The sequence below is a fragment of the Nerophis ophidion genome, linkage group LG05, assembly GCF_033978795.1.
Source record: "Nerophis ophidion isolate RoL-2023_Sa linkage group LG05, RoL_Noph_v1.0, whole genome shotgun sequence".
In the NCBI taxonomy this organism is placed as follows: domain Eukaryota; kingdom Metazoa; phylum Chordata; class Actinopteri; order Syngnathiformes; family Syngnathidae; genus Nerophis; species Nerophis ophidion.
In genome coordinates this window covers 28137718-28153062 of record NC_084615.1, presented here as the reverse complement: position 1 = coordinate 28153062, position 15345 = coordinate 28137718, and the positions used below count along the sequence as shown (strand labels likewise).

The 15345-nt window shown below is 40.9% G+C and overlaps 1 protein-coding gene across 1 annotated transcript in view; it reads right to left on the bottom strand.

The window, feature by feature from the left end:
• Window positions 1-4319: 4319 nt before the first annotated feature.
• Window positions 4320-15345, bottom strand: part of slc35f1 (solute carrier family 35 member F1) — a 60984-nt gene continuing 49958 nt past the window's right edge. Inside the window, exons 6-8 of the mRNA XM_061900434.1 lie at window positions 12266-12318; window positions 12048-12202; window positions 4320-9112 (exon numbers count right to left, since the gene is read on the bottom strand). Of these exons, the coding sequence (XP_061756418.1) occupies window positions 8879-9112; window positions 12048-12202; window positions 12266-12318 (442 nt within the window). The 3' untranslated portion in view covers window positions 4320-8878. The remainder of the gene's footprint in view (window positions 9113-12047; window positions 12203-12265; window positions 12319-15345) is intronic.

Here is a 15345-nt window from a genome sequence, read left to right as displayed (position 1 = left end):
CACCCCCGACCACGCCCCCCACCTCCCGAAATCGGAGGTCTCAAGGTTGGCAGGTATGCGTCTCCTTCCTCTGAGTTCAACACCCCTAGAGTCAAGTTCTTTAAGAATTAAGTGTACCTCTTCTTTCTTGACGTGTAATCCATCCTCCTTGTACATCCACTTATATCCACACAACAGGCCACTTGTTTGTAACTGCTGGTGAATTAAATCTACCACGCGATCTAAAGAGGTGTATGCTTTGCGCCGAAACAGACTACATGCCTTCATAATTTGTTTTAAATGTCTTTCAGACACAACATAGCGATGACGACTTGCAAGCAAAGCAGCAATGTCTTTACAGTATGAAATACAGCCGAATTAACTCCTGAACTGGCATTTTAGCATACACCTCAAACCACACACACGCACACAATGCTTTCTTGTGTGCTAACCCTAACCTAACCTATCCCATAACCCCGGAGGGACGTTGGGGCACCACAGACAATCTGTTGACCAGCTCTCTCCATCCCTCTCTGTCCTCAGCAGCTCTCACTGCCTCAGTGAGTTTCAGGTGAGTCCATTCTCCAATGTTATCTTCCCATCTTTTTCTTTTGTCTCCCATGTCTCCTGCCACCTTGTACGGTGCCTTGCAGGATGGTTTTTGCAAGGCCTGAAGATCTGGTGATCTGTCCGTACCACAGCAGGTCATCATGTGGGCCGATGGCTTGGCTGATCTTTTGCCGGACTTCTTTGTTTGTGACATGTTGGGTGTAGGAGATACCCATGAGTCTTCTGTAGCATCTCAGCTCCATGTTCTGAATTCTCTTCTACAGTTCTGCTGTAAGGGTCCATGTTTCACAGGTGTAATAAAGGAAAGATTGACATTACAAGTGAGCGCTGTAATCTCACCTTTGATGCCAGACTGATATTTGTGTCTTTCCATATGGGCTTGAGTGTTGTCAGGGCATCAGTGGTTTGAGCACTTCTGGCAAGGACTTCCCGTTTGGATCCTTCATCGGACATGATTGCACCAAGGCACTTGAGATTGACACCGTGTCTAGTGCCTGTCCATTGACTTTGATGTCTGAGTGGATACCATTGTTGTTGTTGGTCATCATTTTGTTTTTTTAAGCATGGATTTCCATTCCATTGGCTCTGGAGGTGGTATCAAGCCTTTCAACTAGACAGGCAAGCTCTCTTTCTTCTCAGGCTAGCCCATCGATATCATCTGCAAAAAAGAAATGCTGACAGTTTTTTAATGATCTGCCAGGGCATCCGTCATGATACGCTCCAGAAAGATGTTGAAGAGAATGGGAGAAAGAAGGCATCCTTGGTGCACTCCAATTGTTGTCCTGAACCAGTCTCCGATAGCGCCCTTGTGGAGAACTGCGCTGGTAGCTTTATTGTACAGATGTTGAATGACTCTGACAAGGTTAGGAGGACTGATGTTATATTTCCTCATGGTTGCCCATACGGCCGCATGCCATACCCGGTTAATGGCTTTCTTAAAGGCCTACTGAAACCCACTACTACCGACCACGCAGTCTGATAGTTTATATATCAATGATGAAATCTTAACATTGCAACACATGCCAATACAGCCGGTTTAGTTTACTAAATTACAGTTTTAAATTTCCTGTGGAGTTTCTTGCTGAAAACGTCGCGGAATGATGACGCATATGATGACGCGTGTTTGTGACGTCTCGGGTTGTAGCAGACATATCAGCCCAGCACCACTTACGGCTAAAAGTCGTGTCTTTTCATCGCATAATTACACAGTAATTTGGACATCTGTGTTGCTGAATCTTTTGGAATTTGTTCAATTAATAATGGAGACATCAAATAAAAATGCTGTTGATGGAAAGCGGTGGATTGCAGCTGCTTTTAGCACCGAAATACAGCCGGTGTTTCTTTGTTTGTTGTGAAGCTTTAAGACAGAGCGGTCAAGCGAACATGTTTCTCTACGTCAACCAGCAAGTTTTTGGATGGGAAAATTGTGATATTAAGTCGGCTCTTACTGGAGACTTCAGTGGATTATGGGACCTCCTCCTGTAGCTGTCAAAAAGGCAGCTGTGATCTTGGCTCCTCGGCTTCTCTCAGAAACACTGACGTTCACCGCAGCCATCCTACTTTCAGGTATGACAGTATAATCTCACTAAAATACTATTAACACAATAAGCAGATAAGGGATTTTCCAGAATTATCCTAGTAAATGTGTCTAATTACATCTGAAACGCACCCACTGCCGCCGCCCGGAGCTGTCGCTTTTTCTTTTTTTTTTTTTTAGTGCCTCACTCTAACTTTTCTCATCCACAAATCTTTCATCCTCGCTCAAATTAATGGGGAAATCGTCGCTTTCTTGGTCCGAATAGCTCTTGCTGCTGGAGGCTATGATTGTAAACAATGTGAGGATGTGAGGAGCCCTACAACCCGTGATGTCACACGCACATCGTCTGCTACTTCAGGTAAAGGCAAGGCTTTCTTATTAGCGACCAAAAGTTGTGAACTTTATCATCGATGTTCTCTTCTAAAATCCTTTCAGCAAAAATATGGCAATATCGCGAAATGATCAAGTATGACACATAGAATGGACCTGCTATCCCCGTTTAAATAAGACAATCTCATTTCAGTAGGCCTTTAAAGTCTACAAAAAGGTGTTGTTGATGCTGCAGGTGTCTCTCACAAATGATTCTCAAGTTCAAAATCTGTTCTGTGGTGCTACGGCTTGGTCTAAATCCAGCCTGTTCTTCAGCTATGATCAGTTCAGCTTGGGGTTTCAACCTATTTAGTATTATTTTCAGTAGGACTTTGCTTGGTTGGCTAATAAGACTGATGGTGCGGTGGTTTTGGCACAGTTGGAGATTGCCATTTTTCGGAAGTGTGATGATAAGTGACTGGGTCCATGATGTAGGCCATTCACCACTCTGCCAGATTTTGTTGCACAGGATGGTGAGGGTGTCGATCATGGCTTTTCCCTCTAATTTGTACGAGGTCAACTGGGATGTTGTCCACTACGGCTGCTTTTCCTTTTTTCAGTGTTCAGATTGCTGCCACAACTTCATCAGGGAGGATGGGGAGTGTGTCTTTATCCTCTTTGGATTGAGGACATGTCAGGATTGTTGGATCTCCGCTTGCCGTGTGCATGTAATACATATCTCGTGCGCACAAGGGATGTATCACAAGCGCACGAGATACATGTCTAAAAAAATTTCCCCCATGTCTCTTTAGGTGCTCTATAAATTTCAGACAGGGACTAACAAAACATACGTACTGGAAAATGTTGAGTGAATTGACTTGTGATGCAGCGCCATCTGCTGGATAGAGAGCTGCAGCAGTTTCCCCCCTGTAGTTAGCCCCATCAAACCACTCCCTATTTAAGCTATCATAAAAAAGAAAAAAATCCACTAATATTCTACGAAGAAAGGCTAAAGCTACAAATAGTCCGATGTAGGGTATTTTTTTCTTTTCTGTCGAGAATTCTCCTACGGACTGCAAAATGACTTTGGACATTCATCTCTTATTTCATTAAAATGGACTTCAACTTCTTAAAGCTTTTTCCAATTTATTGTGTCATTTCCTGGCACAAGGTATCAATTCTGTTCAACTCATTTTCTTACTGTTCTTAACATTTACCACTTTTTTAGAACTTTACTATTAATTATCCTTTAATTGGATTTTGGGGGAATGGAGGAAATTCTAGATGCTGTTTTTACTAACAATATATAAACAAAACGCAACTTCTTTTTGTTTTAGGTTTAGGTAGCAGCTTTTAAATACACACAACCCAAAAACATGTGAAGTTGGCATTGTGTGTAACTTGTAAATAAAAACAGAATACAATGACTTGCAAATCCTTTTAAACTTATATTTAATTGCATAGACTGAAAAGACAAGATATTTAATGTTCAAACTGAGAATCAAAAGTTTTTTGTAAATAATCATTAACTTAGAATTTAATGGCATATTGCAAAAACGTTGGCACAGGGGCATTTTTACCACTGTGTTGCATGGCCTTTCCTTTTAACAACACTCAGTAAACGTCTGGGAACTGAGGACACCAATTTTTGAAGCTTTTCAGGTGGAAATCTTTCCCGCTCTTGCTTGATATACAGCTTAAGTTGTTCAACAGTCCGTAGTCTCTGTTGTGATATTTTAGGGTTCATCAGGTGCCACACATGTTCAGGGAGACAAGTCTGGACTACAGGCAGGCCAGTCTAGTACCCACAATCTTTTGCTATGAAGCCATGCTGTTGTAACAGTTCAAAGGTTGGTATCTTGTCTCTGCAGTCTATTCAATTGAATATAGGTTGAAAAGGATTTGCAAATTGTATTCTGTTTTTATTTACGATTTAAACAGTGTGCCAACGTCACTGGTTTTGGGTTTTGTATTTATGTTCACACAACCAAAATATCAAGTTAAAATGAATGAATGCAATGTCCGTGGAAGGATTCTTCTTCGTAGAAGTAAGTAGTTCATGTCTTCAATAATTGATTACTTTTGTATGTAATGTAATATTTCAGCCAGTGACAAAATAAAAACACATCAAGGATCCATTTAAATATTTCATATAATAACAAGCTCACGGCCCAAATAGTCTGGAGAGAGATAAAACGAAATATAAAATTACTGTACCATATTCAGTGTGGATAATAAAAATGTGATTCCCTTAAATGTAAGTTAAGTTTACCCTTTACGAAGATAAGAAGAGTACATGATTTCAATATGTAGTTTTATTTGAACAGAAAAAATTCTACAAAACAAACATGACATAAAAATTTAAAAATGTTGTTTTTTTTTAAATCCATGTTAGAAGTTTCTAGTAATTGTAGTTGTGAATTGTAGTTTCTTGAACCAATAATGTATTGTTGCTGTAGTGCATGTGGTAACAGGTTATTGTACTTTTTTGTAGTTGGTCAGCAGCGTTGCAAACATGTCACGAGGGTTTTGGGTGAGAAAAACATTACAAAGTAGAATATTTGCATTTTAGTGTTTGACAGTAATGATGTTGTTGTTGGATTAATATTCAGCAATTCTCTGCAAACAAACATGTCCAGTCCACTTGATAACAAACACTTCCACTTTGCCGCCATGTGACCACACTCTTCTGTGAGTCATTCAGGTGTTGATTGTCAAACTTCAGTGGGACCTTGCGGGCTCTGCGGTCGAGCTTCTTGTTAACGCTCTTTTGTAGTCAATTCTAGTCTTGCACAGGTCTACAACCCTGCCCTGAGGACAGCTCTTTGGTCATGCCGAGAGGTTTGAATGAAGAGTGTTTCTGTGTATTATCTACAGATCATGAATTAAGACTAGGAGTACAGGATTCGTTAGTGTGTTTTATAAATATACAGATCCTGTGTAGGGTCAAAAAGTTTGCTGGCTGGTAGGGGATCAAATACAAAACCCAAAACCAGTGAAGTTGGCATGTTGTGTAAATTGTAAATAAAAACAAAATACAATGATTTGCAAATCCTATTCAGCCTATATTCAATTGAATAGACTGCAAAGACAAGATATTTAACGTTCGAACTGGTAAACGTTGTTATTTTTTGCAAATATTAGCTCATTTGGAATTTGACGCCTGCAACATGTTTCAAAAAAGCTGGCACAAGTGGCAAAAAGACTGAGAAAGTTGAAGAATGATCATCAAACACTTCTTTGGAACATCCCACGGGTGAACAAGCTAATTCGAAACAGGTGGGTGCTATGATTGGGTACAAAAGCAGATTCCATTAAATGCTCAGTCATTCACAAACAAGGATGGGGCAAGAGTCACCACTTTGTGAACAAGTGCGTGAGCAAATTGTCCAACAGTTAAAGAACAACTTTTCTCAACGAGCTATTATAAGGAATTTAGGGATTTCACCATCTACGTTCCATAAGATTAGCAAAAAGTTCAGAGAATCTGGAGAAATCACTGCACGTAAGCGCAATGCCCGTGACCTTCGATCCATCAGACGTTACTGCATCTAAAAGCGACATCAGTGTGTACAGGATATCACCACATGGCCTCAAGAACACTTCAGAAAACCACTGTCGGTAACTACAGTTCGTCACTACATCTGTAAGTGCAAGTTAAAACTCTACAACGCAAAGCGAAAGCCATTTATCAACAACACCTAGAACCGCTGCCGGCTTTGCTCATCTAAGATGGTTTGATGCAAAGTGGAAAAGCGTTATGTGGTCTGACGAGCTGTGATGAGGTGGCGACTTTTCCAGGGTGTACCCTGCCTTTCCGCCTGCAAGCAGCTGAGATAGGCTCCAGCACCTCCCGTGACCCCAAAAGGGACGAGCGGTAGAAAATGGATGGATGGATGGTCTGGCGAGTCCACATTTCAAATTGTTTTTGGAAACTGTCCTCCAGACCAAAGAGGAAAAGAACCATCCGGACTGTTGTAGACGCAAAGTTCAAAAGTCAGCATCTCTTATGGTATTAGGGTGTATTAGTGGCCAAGGCATGGATAACTTACACATATGTGAAGGCACCATTAATGCTAAAAAAGGTAGATACAGATTTTGAAGAAACATATGTTGCCATCCAAGCAATGCCTTTCATGGACACCCCTGCTTATTTCAGCAAGACAATGCCAAGTCACATTCTTCATGTATTACAACAGCGTGGCTTTGTAATAAAAGAGTGCAGGTATGCGATTGGCCTGCCTGTAGTCCAGACCTGTCTCCCATTGAAAATGTGTGGCGCATTATGAAGCCTAAAATAAGACAACAAAGACCCCGGACTGTTGAACAACTTTCAAGCTGTACATCAAGCAAGAATGGGAAATAATTCCACCTGAAAAGCTTCAAAAATTGGTCTCTTCAGTTCCCAAACGTTTACTGAGTGTTGTTAAAAGGAAGGGCCATGTAACACAGTGGTAAAAATGCCCCTGTGCCAAATTTTTGCAATGTGTTGCCCTTAAATTATAAGTTAATAATTTGCAAAAAAAACATGTTTTCTCAGTTCGAACATTAAATATCTTGTCTTTGCAGTCATATTCAATTGAATATAAGTAAAAAATAATTTGCAAGTCATTGTATTCTGTTTTTATTTTCCAACTTCACTGGTTTCGGGTTTTGTACTTATTTGACTCCAACAAATACATATTAAAAGGGAACATTTTCACCAGACCTATGTAAGCGTCAATATATACCTTGATGTTGCAGAAAAAAGACTTATGTATTTTTTTTAACCGATTTCCGAACTCTAAATGGGTGAATTTTGGCAAATTAAACGCCTTTCTATTATTCGCAATTGGAGCGATGACGTAGTCAATCCGCCATTTTCTCAAACACATAACAAACACGAAGTCAAATCAGCTCTGTTATTTTCCGTTTTTTCGACTGTGTTCCGTACCTTGGATACATCATGCCTCGTCGGTGTGTTGTCGGAGGGTGTAACAACACGATCAGGAACAGATTCTATTTGACTTACGTGGAGTGTGCATTGATTAGCACGGCATGCTAATCGATGCTAACATGCTATTTAGGCTAGCTTTATGTACATTTGTACATACAAATTTAATGCCACAAATTTAATGTACACGCACATTTAATGCCAAACAAACACTTACCAATCGACGGATTTAAGTTGCTCCAGTGTCACAAGATGCAAAAGTCCTGATCGTTTGATCTGCACATTTTACCGGCGATGCTAAGGTAGACATGACACAGAGATGTATGGATATCCTGCAGATGCATTTCCACGATAAAGTCAATGAAATCACAAAGGTGAGTTTTGTTGATGTTATTGACTTATGTGCTAATCAGACATATTTGGTACGGCATGACTGCCAGCTAATCGATGGTAACATGCTATTTAGGTTAGCTATATGTACATTTGTAGCTATATTTGCATCCAGCCTTTCCCTGCACCCACATTTAATGCCAAACAAACATTTACCAATCGACGGATTTAAGTTGCTCCTGTGTCACACAATCGACGGATTTAAGTTGCTCCTGTGTCACACGATGCGAAAGTCCCGATCGTTTGGTCTGCACATTTTACCGGCGATGCTAAGGCAGACATGGCACAGATATGTATGGATATCCTGCGACACTCAATCGTTGGTTAGAAGGCAATCGCTGAATAGCGTCAATAGCTATTCGCTTAATAGCTTCAGTTTCTTCTTTAATTTCATTTTCGCTATCTGCCTCCATACTCCAACCATCCGTTTCAATACATGCGTAATCTGTTGAATCACTTAAACCTCTGAAATCCGAGTCTGAATCCGAGCTAATGTCGCTATATCTTGGTGTGCTAACTGCCACGTTGTTTGTATTGGCATTGCTTGATGACATCACAGGAAAATGGACGGTGGCTTCACATATAGCAAAAATCAGGCACTTTAAAGTTTTTTCGGGATATTCAATGATGGGTCAAATTTTGAAAAAAACTTCGAAAAATAAAATAAGCCACTGGGAACTGATTTTTATTGGTTTTAACCCTTCTGAAATTGTGATAATGTTCCCCTTTAAGTTTTATTCAATGTATTTCTTCTGGATTTATTTGACCTTATGTCTCACTCAGTTATAATAACGCTAGAATAAAAAATAGTGGACTGCTTAATAGGCAGGGGTAAGGGGTAAACTTAGAAAAACATGGTATAAAAATACTTGTTTTCTCCACTGTATATACTTTTGTATTCATTTACAATCACTAGGTTAGTGGCTAGTCCTGGTTTACAACACTGACTCACTTAATTCTTACAGTAAAAACATTGTGTTGATAACTTGGGACACAGAGCTAAATCTTAGGCCACTCAATACCCGGATCCCCCATATAGCCAATGATCACAGGGTTTTCCTGCTCAGCAGACTGGAGGCGGATCTTTATGCAAAACTTTGGATGAAAACAGAGCTTGGCTCTCACAGTAAAAAAAATAATAAAATAAAAGCATTGCCATTTTAAATGACACGTAAACTTGACTCCTCTCCTGACTCCAGGCCCAAGCTGGTGTAGGTCACAGCGGGTTCCATGACTCTATGACTAGGCTGGTGTGGGTCTCTGGCCGACTGGTTGAATGTGTTCCTAAATTGCTTGTAGACACGAGGGTCCTGGACCATGTAGGGAGATGCGGACGAATAAACCACAAGGCCCAGGATGATGATGAAGAACGATAACAAGTAGAGGCAAGAGAACTGCAAGACACAAGCAAAACCGATTACAAAGAAAAATAACACTTTACCGTGCCACACTGTCAATCATATGCACTCAGTCGGATTCACAAAATACTCTAGTTTCTCCTTTTTTCACACGTCCGTGTTGTAATGTCTCTTCTACTTGCCCAGAGAGTTTAGTCATGCCATTGCAATCATTGTTTACTTCCCAGGGAGCGTTTGATGTCCTCCACTACTAAATTACAGACACGGCACCCTAAGGCTCTCTGTTAATCTCCTGGGATTTCAACCGCACTACTCACTGGCTGCTTTCCACCACAATGTGAACTGTCCTTGTCGGGCCAGTACATTTGAAATGATCATGGTACCCTGTTACCATAAAGCTTTAGCCTTAAATGATACAGCTGGGGGTGCGTGCCAATGGGAGGGAAACCACTTAAACTGAACATACAGACTGGTTACACGTGCGACTGGTACAGAGTCATTGGGATCGTATTGGATAGAGTCATAGTGGTCCTATCAGAGCTTCTTGTCAGTATCTCTTGCCCTTTGGACAGGATCCTTAATCTGCCGGAACAGGGTAGTATGATCAGGTGCTTGTTTTCTGATTTGTTTAGCTTAGTCCAGATGTCTTTCTGTGTTGGTTGCCTGTATTCAAACAGTCTGTTATCTTTCTTCAACTGGTTATTCAGGCTTGAAGCTTTCCTTTGCACCCACACAATCTCCAGGCATTTTGATCTTGCCTTTGTAACCTGCCGGGTCCAGTCCTTGCCCTTTGCCCAAGGCTCGAACCTGAATCTGCCGAATGAGAGTCCGATAGCGCTAAAGCTTGGGCTTTAAAAACTTGGTGTCTCGTGTGAACTTTTAGGACGTACAGTTGCCCAGCAATACCGGCTGGCCTCCGTTACACCTTCTACTGCAGTGGTAGTGATGAATGTCGAAAGGTGCCATTTGGCTTTGCTGTAAAGCATAACAATTTACACACACTGGACGGCATTCTTAAAGATGTACAGTACCAACTAATGTCCTTACATCTCCCACTACAGATCGGTAAATTAGGCACCTACCACCTTTACCCTTCCTGAGAGTGAAGAGAAGAATTAGAGACCCTGTTTTCTTCAGTCAGCATTAATGACAAACTGATATTGCTTAGGGACAACACTGGAGCAGAGACATTGGAAAAGCATTTTCGTCAAAGCAATGTACTGCGCGCCTCTCAGTCGTTCACTTACACACTTGCAGTAAAACATCATGAATGCACCCTCGTTCTAAGCTGTGGCATCCTACTGATTATACTGTTTTCTAAAGGAAGTACAAGCAGGATGTCATACAGGAGCAGAGTGTTGGCCAGATCATAGACCCCTATTACCAAAACTAAACTTCTATTGAACCAAATAGATGACTACAGCCACACATAGACGACCAAGAAAATCGCAATATGTCTAAAAATCTATCAGTAGACCCAGGTAGTCAGCTCGCAGACATTTATCTTGTCGGAAATAACAAAACAAGCAGGGAACATTTGCAGGACACAGTGTTCTCTACTCACAAGAAAACGGGTCCCCTAAAGAAAAATTACAGACCGTTCAAAACTTTACTTGCAGAAAAACATCCGATTCATCGGCCATCACAGCTATCTTAGGTCAGCCTCTAAAGACAAGGTATTCACTGAGGCAAGAAAAACAATACAGAACAGAACAAAATGCAGGACTCAATACTATGCTGACAAAAGCTATCAAACATTAGATAAGATATCTAAAAAATAAACCCTGACCATGCATTTTATTCTATCTGTTACAAAAGCTGCTGAACCTGACTTGTGGATGAATCAAGTATTTCAAGTAGGGTTGGGTATCGAGTATCGAGTATCGATTGGCACCGGGACTAACTTTCCGATTCTCCCGGAATCGTTCAAAAGTTTAAATTTCGATTCCTAGTTTCGATACCCAGTCCGCCGACCGGAAAAAAATAATAAGTCTGCTGACCGGAAGAAGAAGCCGCTGAACACAAACGAAGAAGCGCCCACCGCCGGAAGTGTTAGCACAGCCGAGCCTATGTAGCCGAGCGAGTCAGTCAAGCATGGATAGCAGGCGTCGGCGGTCGAAAGTGTGGCTTTATTTTACTAATGAAAATGAAATATCGGCGAAATGTAACAAGTGCGACAGGACTGTTTCGTACTTAGGAGGGTGCACGTCAAACATGATGAAGCACCTCCGAGTTCATGGAGTACAAATAAATCCGTGTCCCGTCTTCGACGCGCTGCGCCGACTGTCCTCCTCTGCCTCTTCCTCTGGCTCCGGCTCCGACGCCCAGCCTGGCACCTCGGTGACTGCACTGCAGTCCGAATCCGGTAAGTAAAACAATATATATGCAATAAATAATGTGTTTTGCGCCAACGTTAAGGCAGCTAACAAATTAGCCCGCGTATTTTTTCATAGACAATTTACAACCTGCTAGCCAGGCTCCGCAATGTGCTCAGCGTACTCCGTTCACCGTAGCGGCAATGGGGAAGATGTCGGTGCCACAGACGGACGACTGCCACAGAAAGGTCACAGCACACATCGTCAAAAGACTGCATCCCTTTTCAGTGGTGGAATCTCCAACATTTAGGTTTGTTAAGCAATAACGTTAGAGCTAAGCTAATTGATACTGGGCTAAACAGTAACAGCAAAATTACATGTTTGTTTATGTTTGCAGGGATATGGTGAAAACTCTCAACCCAAAACACATACCACCTTCCAAGGACTACCTGGCAAACACATGGTACAAGAAGAATCGGAATCAAGAATCGTCAGGAATCGTCAGGAATCGTCAGGAATCGGAATCAAAACAAAGAATCGGAATCGTTCAAATTCAAACAATACCCAACCCTAATTTCAAGTGGGAGTTACTTTGGCAACTGTTTAGGTGTAGGTCATTCTCTTATGTGTTGCTGTATTGTGAAAATGGACGCTACCTTGTAATGAAAGAGGAAGAGCCCACAGAAGAGACTGTACAGGTCAGCCGTGAGGAGAGAGAGGTTGACTGAGGTGGCACTGGTTCTCTTCATCACTAGTGGCATTAAACTGTACAGGCTGAACATGAAGACACTGAAGCCCACGTAGAGAAGACCTGCACAAAGGAGCTCTTTATTCACCTACACACACCTCTAACTCATTCTGTTGTGGCACTCACCTAACTGCCAGTCCCACCGTACCTTCAGTAGCTCCTTGTGCTCCATGATGGCCCTGCAACAACAGAAAGTCCACATTCCTTAATTAATTGGTGCCTAGATGGAAAAGGGATACATCTCTAATTTAAAGGTATAATTTTGGATACATGTAATCTAAGTAATATGTACCTTTTGTATATGTTCCTGTATACTGAGTTCTTATATCTCAACAAAGTGAGCCTGATCTTCTAAAATCCAAATAACGAGTGCTAAATAGTGTGTGCAAACTATAACATTGCATATACTATTAGGGGGTGTGTTGCTAGTGATCTCCTAATACTGTGTGTGCAAGGGCAAACCTGATGCGGACCGCCTTATTTAAACGGGGATTTTTCATGTACCGTATTTTTCGGACTACAAGGCACACTTAAAATTTTGGTTGTGCTTACCGACCTCGAAGCTATTTGTTTTGGTACATGGTGAACTAAGTATAACCAGTAGACGGGAGTCACACATAAGAGATACGTGTAGACAGCGGTATGATGAGTCACACAAAAGATTTACGTGTAGACTGCAATATGACTCAAGTAAACAACACAAACATTTTATGTGTCCCATTGAAAATATAGAACATTACACACAGCACTCAAAAATCCATCAAAATATTTTTGTACGACTTTGGTAAGCTATGAAGCCGCACCACTTGATGGATTGTACTGTGATTCAACATATAGAGTATTATTATGGTGTGTGTGTATAAGACATTATCTGGCGTTTTGTTTCGCAATATTATGCAAAAGCAACTTTTTTTTACCTTCTGGTACATGCTGATCTGTATTTGGGATCTGCATAAGTCCTGAAAATTTGCACGGTACTACTAGTGTTGCCGGGGATCTCCGAATACTACATGTGCAATGGCAAACGTGGCGCAGACCGCCTTATTGAAACGAGGATTTTTCATGTACAGTGGTACCTTAACTTACAATTACCTTAAGGGCCTACTGAAACCCACTACTACCCACCACGGAGTCTGATAGTTTATACATCAATGATGAAATATTAACATTGCAACACATATCAATACGGCCTTTTCAGTTTACTAAATTACAATTTTAAATTTCCCGGGAGTTTAATCTTCCAAACGTCGTGTAATGATGACGTGTACGCAAGACGTCACGGGTTTTTAGGAAGTATGAGCGCTGCAAACACACATAACTAAAAGTCGTCTGCTTTAACGGCATAATTATACAGTATTTTGGACATATGTGTTGCTGAATCTTTTGCAATTTGTTCAATTAATATTGGAGAAGTCAAAGTAGAAAGATGGAGTTGGGAAGCTTTAGCCTTTAGCCACACAAACACTTGGTAAATCCTTGTTTAAAATTCCTGGAGGTGAAACTTTCCTATGGATCAGAGCGCGGTCAAGCCAACACGGATCCCTACCAAATGTCGACCAGCAGGTTTCGGTGAGAAAATTGTGGTTAAAAAGTCAGTTCTTACCGGAGAAAAGCTGAGCTTGGGCCGTCCATAGCTGCCGTCGACTCCCCCTGAGACACTGCGCGTCAACACACCCGTGGAGACACCCTTCTGACTATCAGGTACTATTTAACTCACTAAAACACTAGCAACACAATACAAAGATAAGGAATTTCCCAGAATTAACCTAGTAAATGTGTCTGAAAACATTGGAATCCGTCCCACTGCGTTTTTTTTTTTGTTTTTTTTCCTAGTCCGTCGCTATCAATATCCTCAAACACAAATCTTTCATCCTCGCTCAAATTAATGGGGAAATTGTCGTTTTCTCGGCCCGAATAGCACTTTTTGTTGGAGGCTCCCATTAAAAACAATGTGAATAAGTGAGGAGCCATCACACGGGTGACGTCATCGTCTGCGACTTCTGGTAGAGGCAGGGCTTTTGTCTTACCAATGAAAGTTGCGAACTTTATCGTGGATGTTCTCTACTAAATCCTTTCAGCAAAAATATGGCAATATCGCGAAATGATCAAGTATGACACATAGAATGGACCTGCTATCCCCGTTTAAACAAGAAAATCTAATTTCAGTAGGCCTTTAACTCACGAGTAGTTTTAGATATCAGCTGTCTCTGGGCTTTTTGGTATGCTTTAAAATGTGAGCAAAATTTGAGCTTTGAGCCCATCCCGCCGCCGGTTGAAGTACAAATTGTCACAGTGTTGTGCCGTTTGAGCAGGAAAGAATTAATAATATACATTACAGGCCAAAAGTTTGGACACACATTCTCATTTAATGTGTTTTCTTTATTTTCATGATTATTTACATTGCAGATTGTCACTGAAGGCATCAAAACAATGAATGAACACATGTGGAGTTACGTACTTAAAAAAAGAAAGATAGAATAACTGAAAACATGTTTTATTTTCTAGTTTCTTCAAAATAGCCATTCTTTGCTCTGATCACTGCTTAGCACACTCTTGGCATTCTCTCGATGAGCTTCAAGAAGTAGTCACCTGAAATGGTTTTCACTTCACAGGTGTCATCATTTTGATACATTCAGTGACAATCTACAATGTAAATAGTCCTGAAAATATAGAAAACACATTGAAATGAAGTGTGTGCAAACTTTTGACCTGTACTGTATACTGTTAGACGTTGCTGTTCTTGTTTCATTGACACAAGAATTAAAACAGTTTGAGCAATGAAGAGTTAATATGTTGCACATTGTTGTTCCTGATTTGTTTGCACAAGAAATCAAAACAGTCAAACAGTTAATGTGCAGATATCCCAAATCATTCCCTAGAACAACTTAATGTGCAGGAGAGGAAGCAGACGACCTGGTCATTACAGCATGTACCGAATAGAATTGCTTTGAGGTCAGTAAGCACGACTAAATAATACGTACGTTAGGCGCGCCGGATTATAAGGTGCACTGTCCATTTTTGCGACAATTTAAGGATTTTAGGTGCGCCTTAAAGTCTGAAAAGGCATTATTTTTCGGTATGTTTTAGCGCTTTCATGGCATATATAAGTAAGCACTTTACGCTACTTTATATTAGAAATGGCAACAGTGGAGGGTGAATGCCCCATAACAAGAAAATAGAGAAAACGAAGAAGCTTATCAACTACG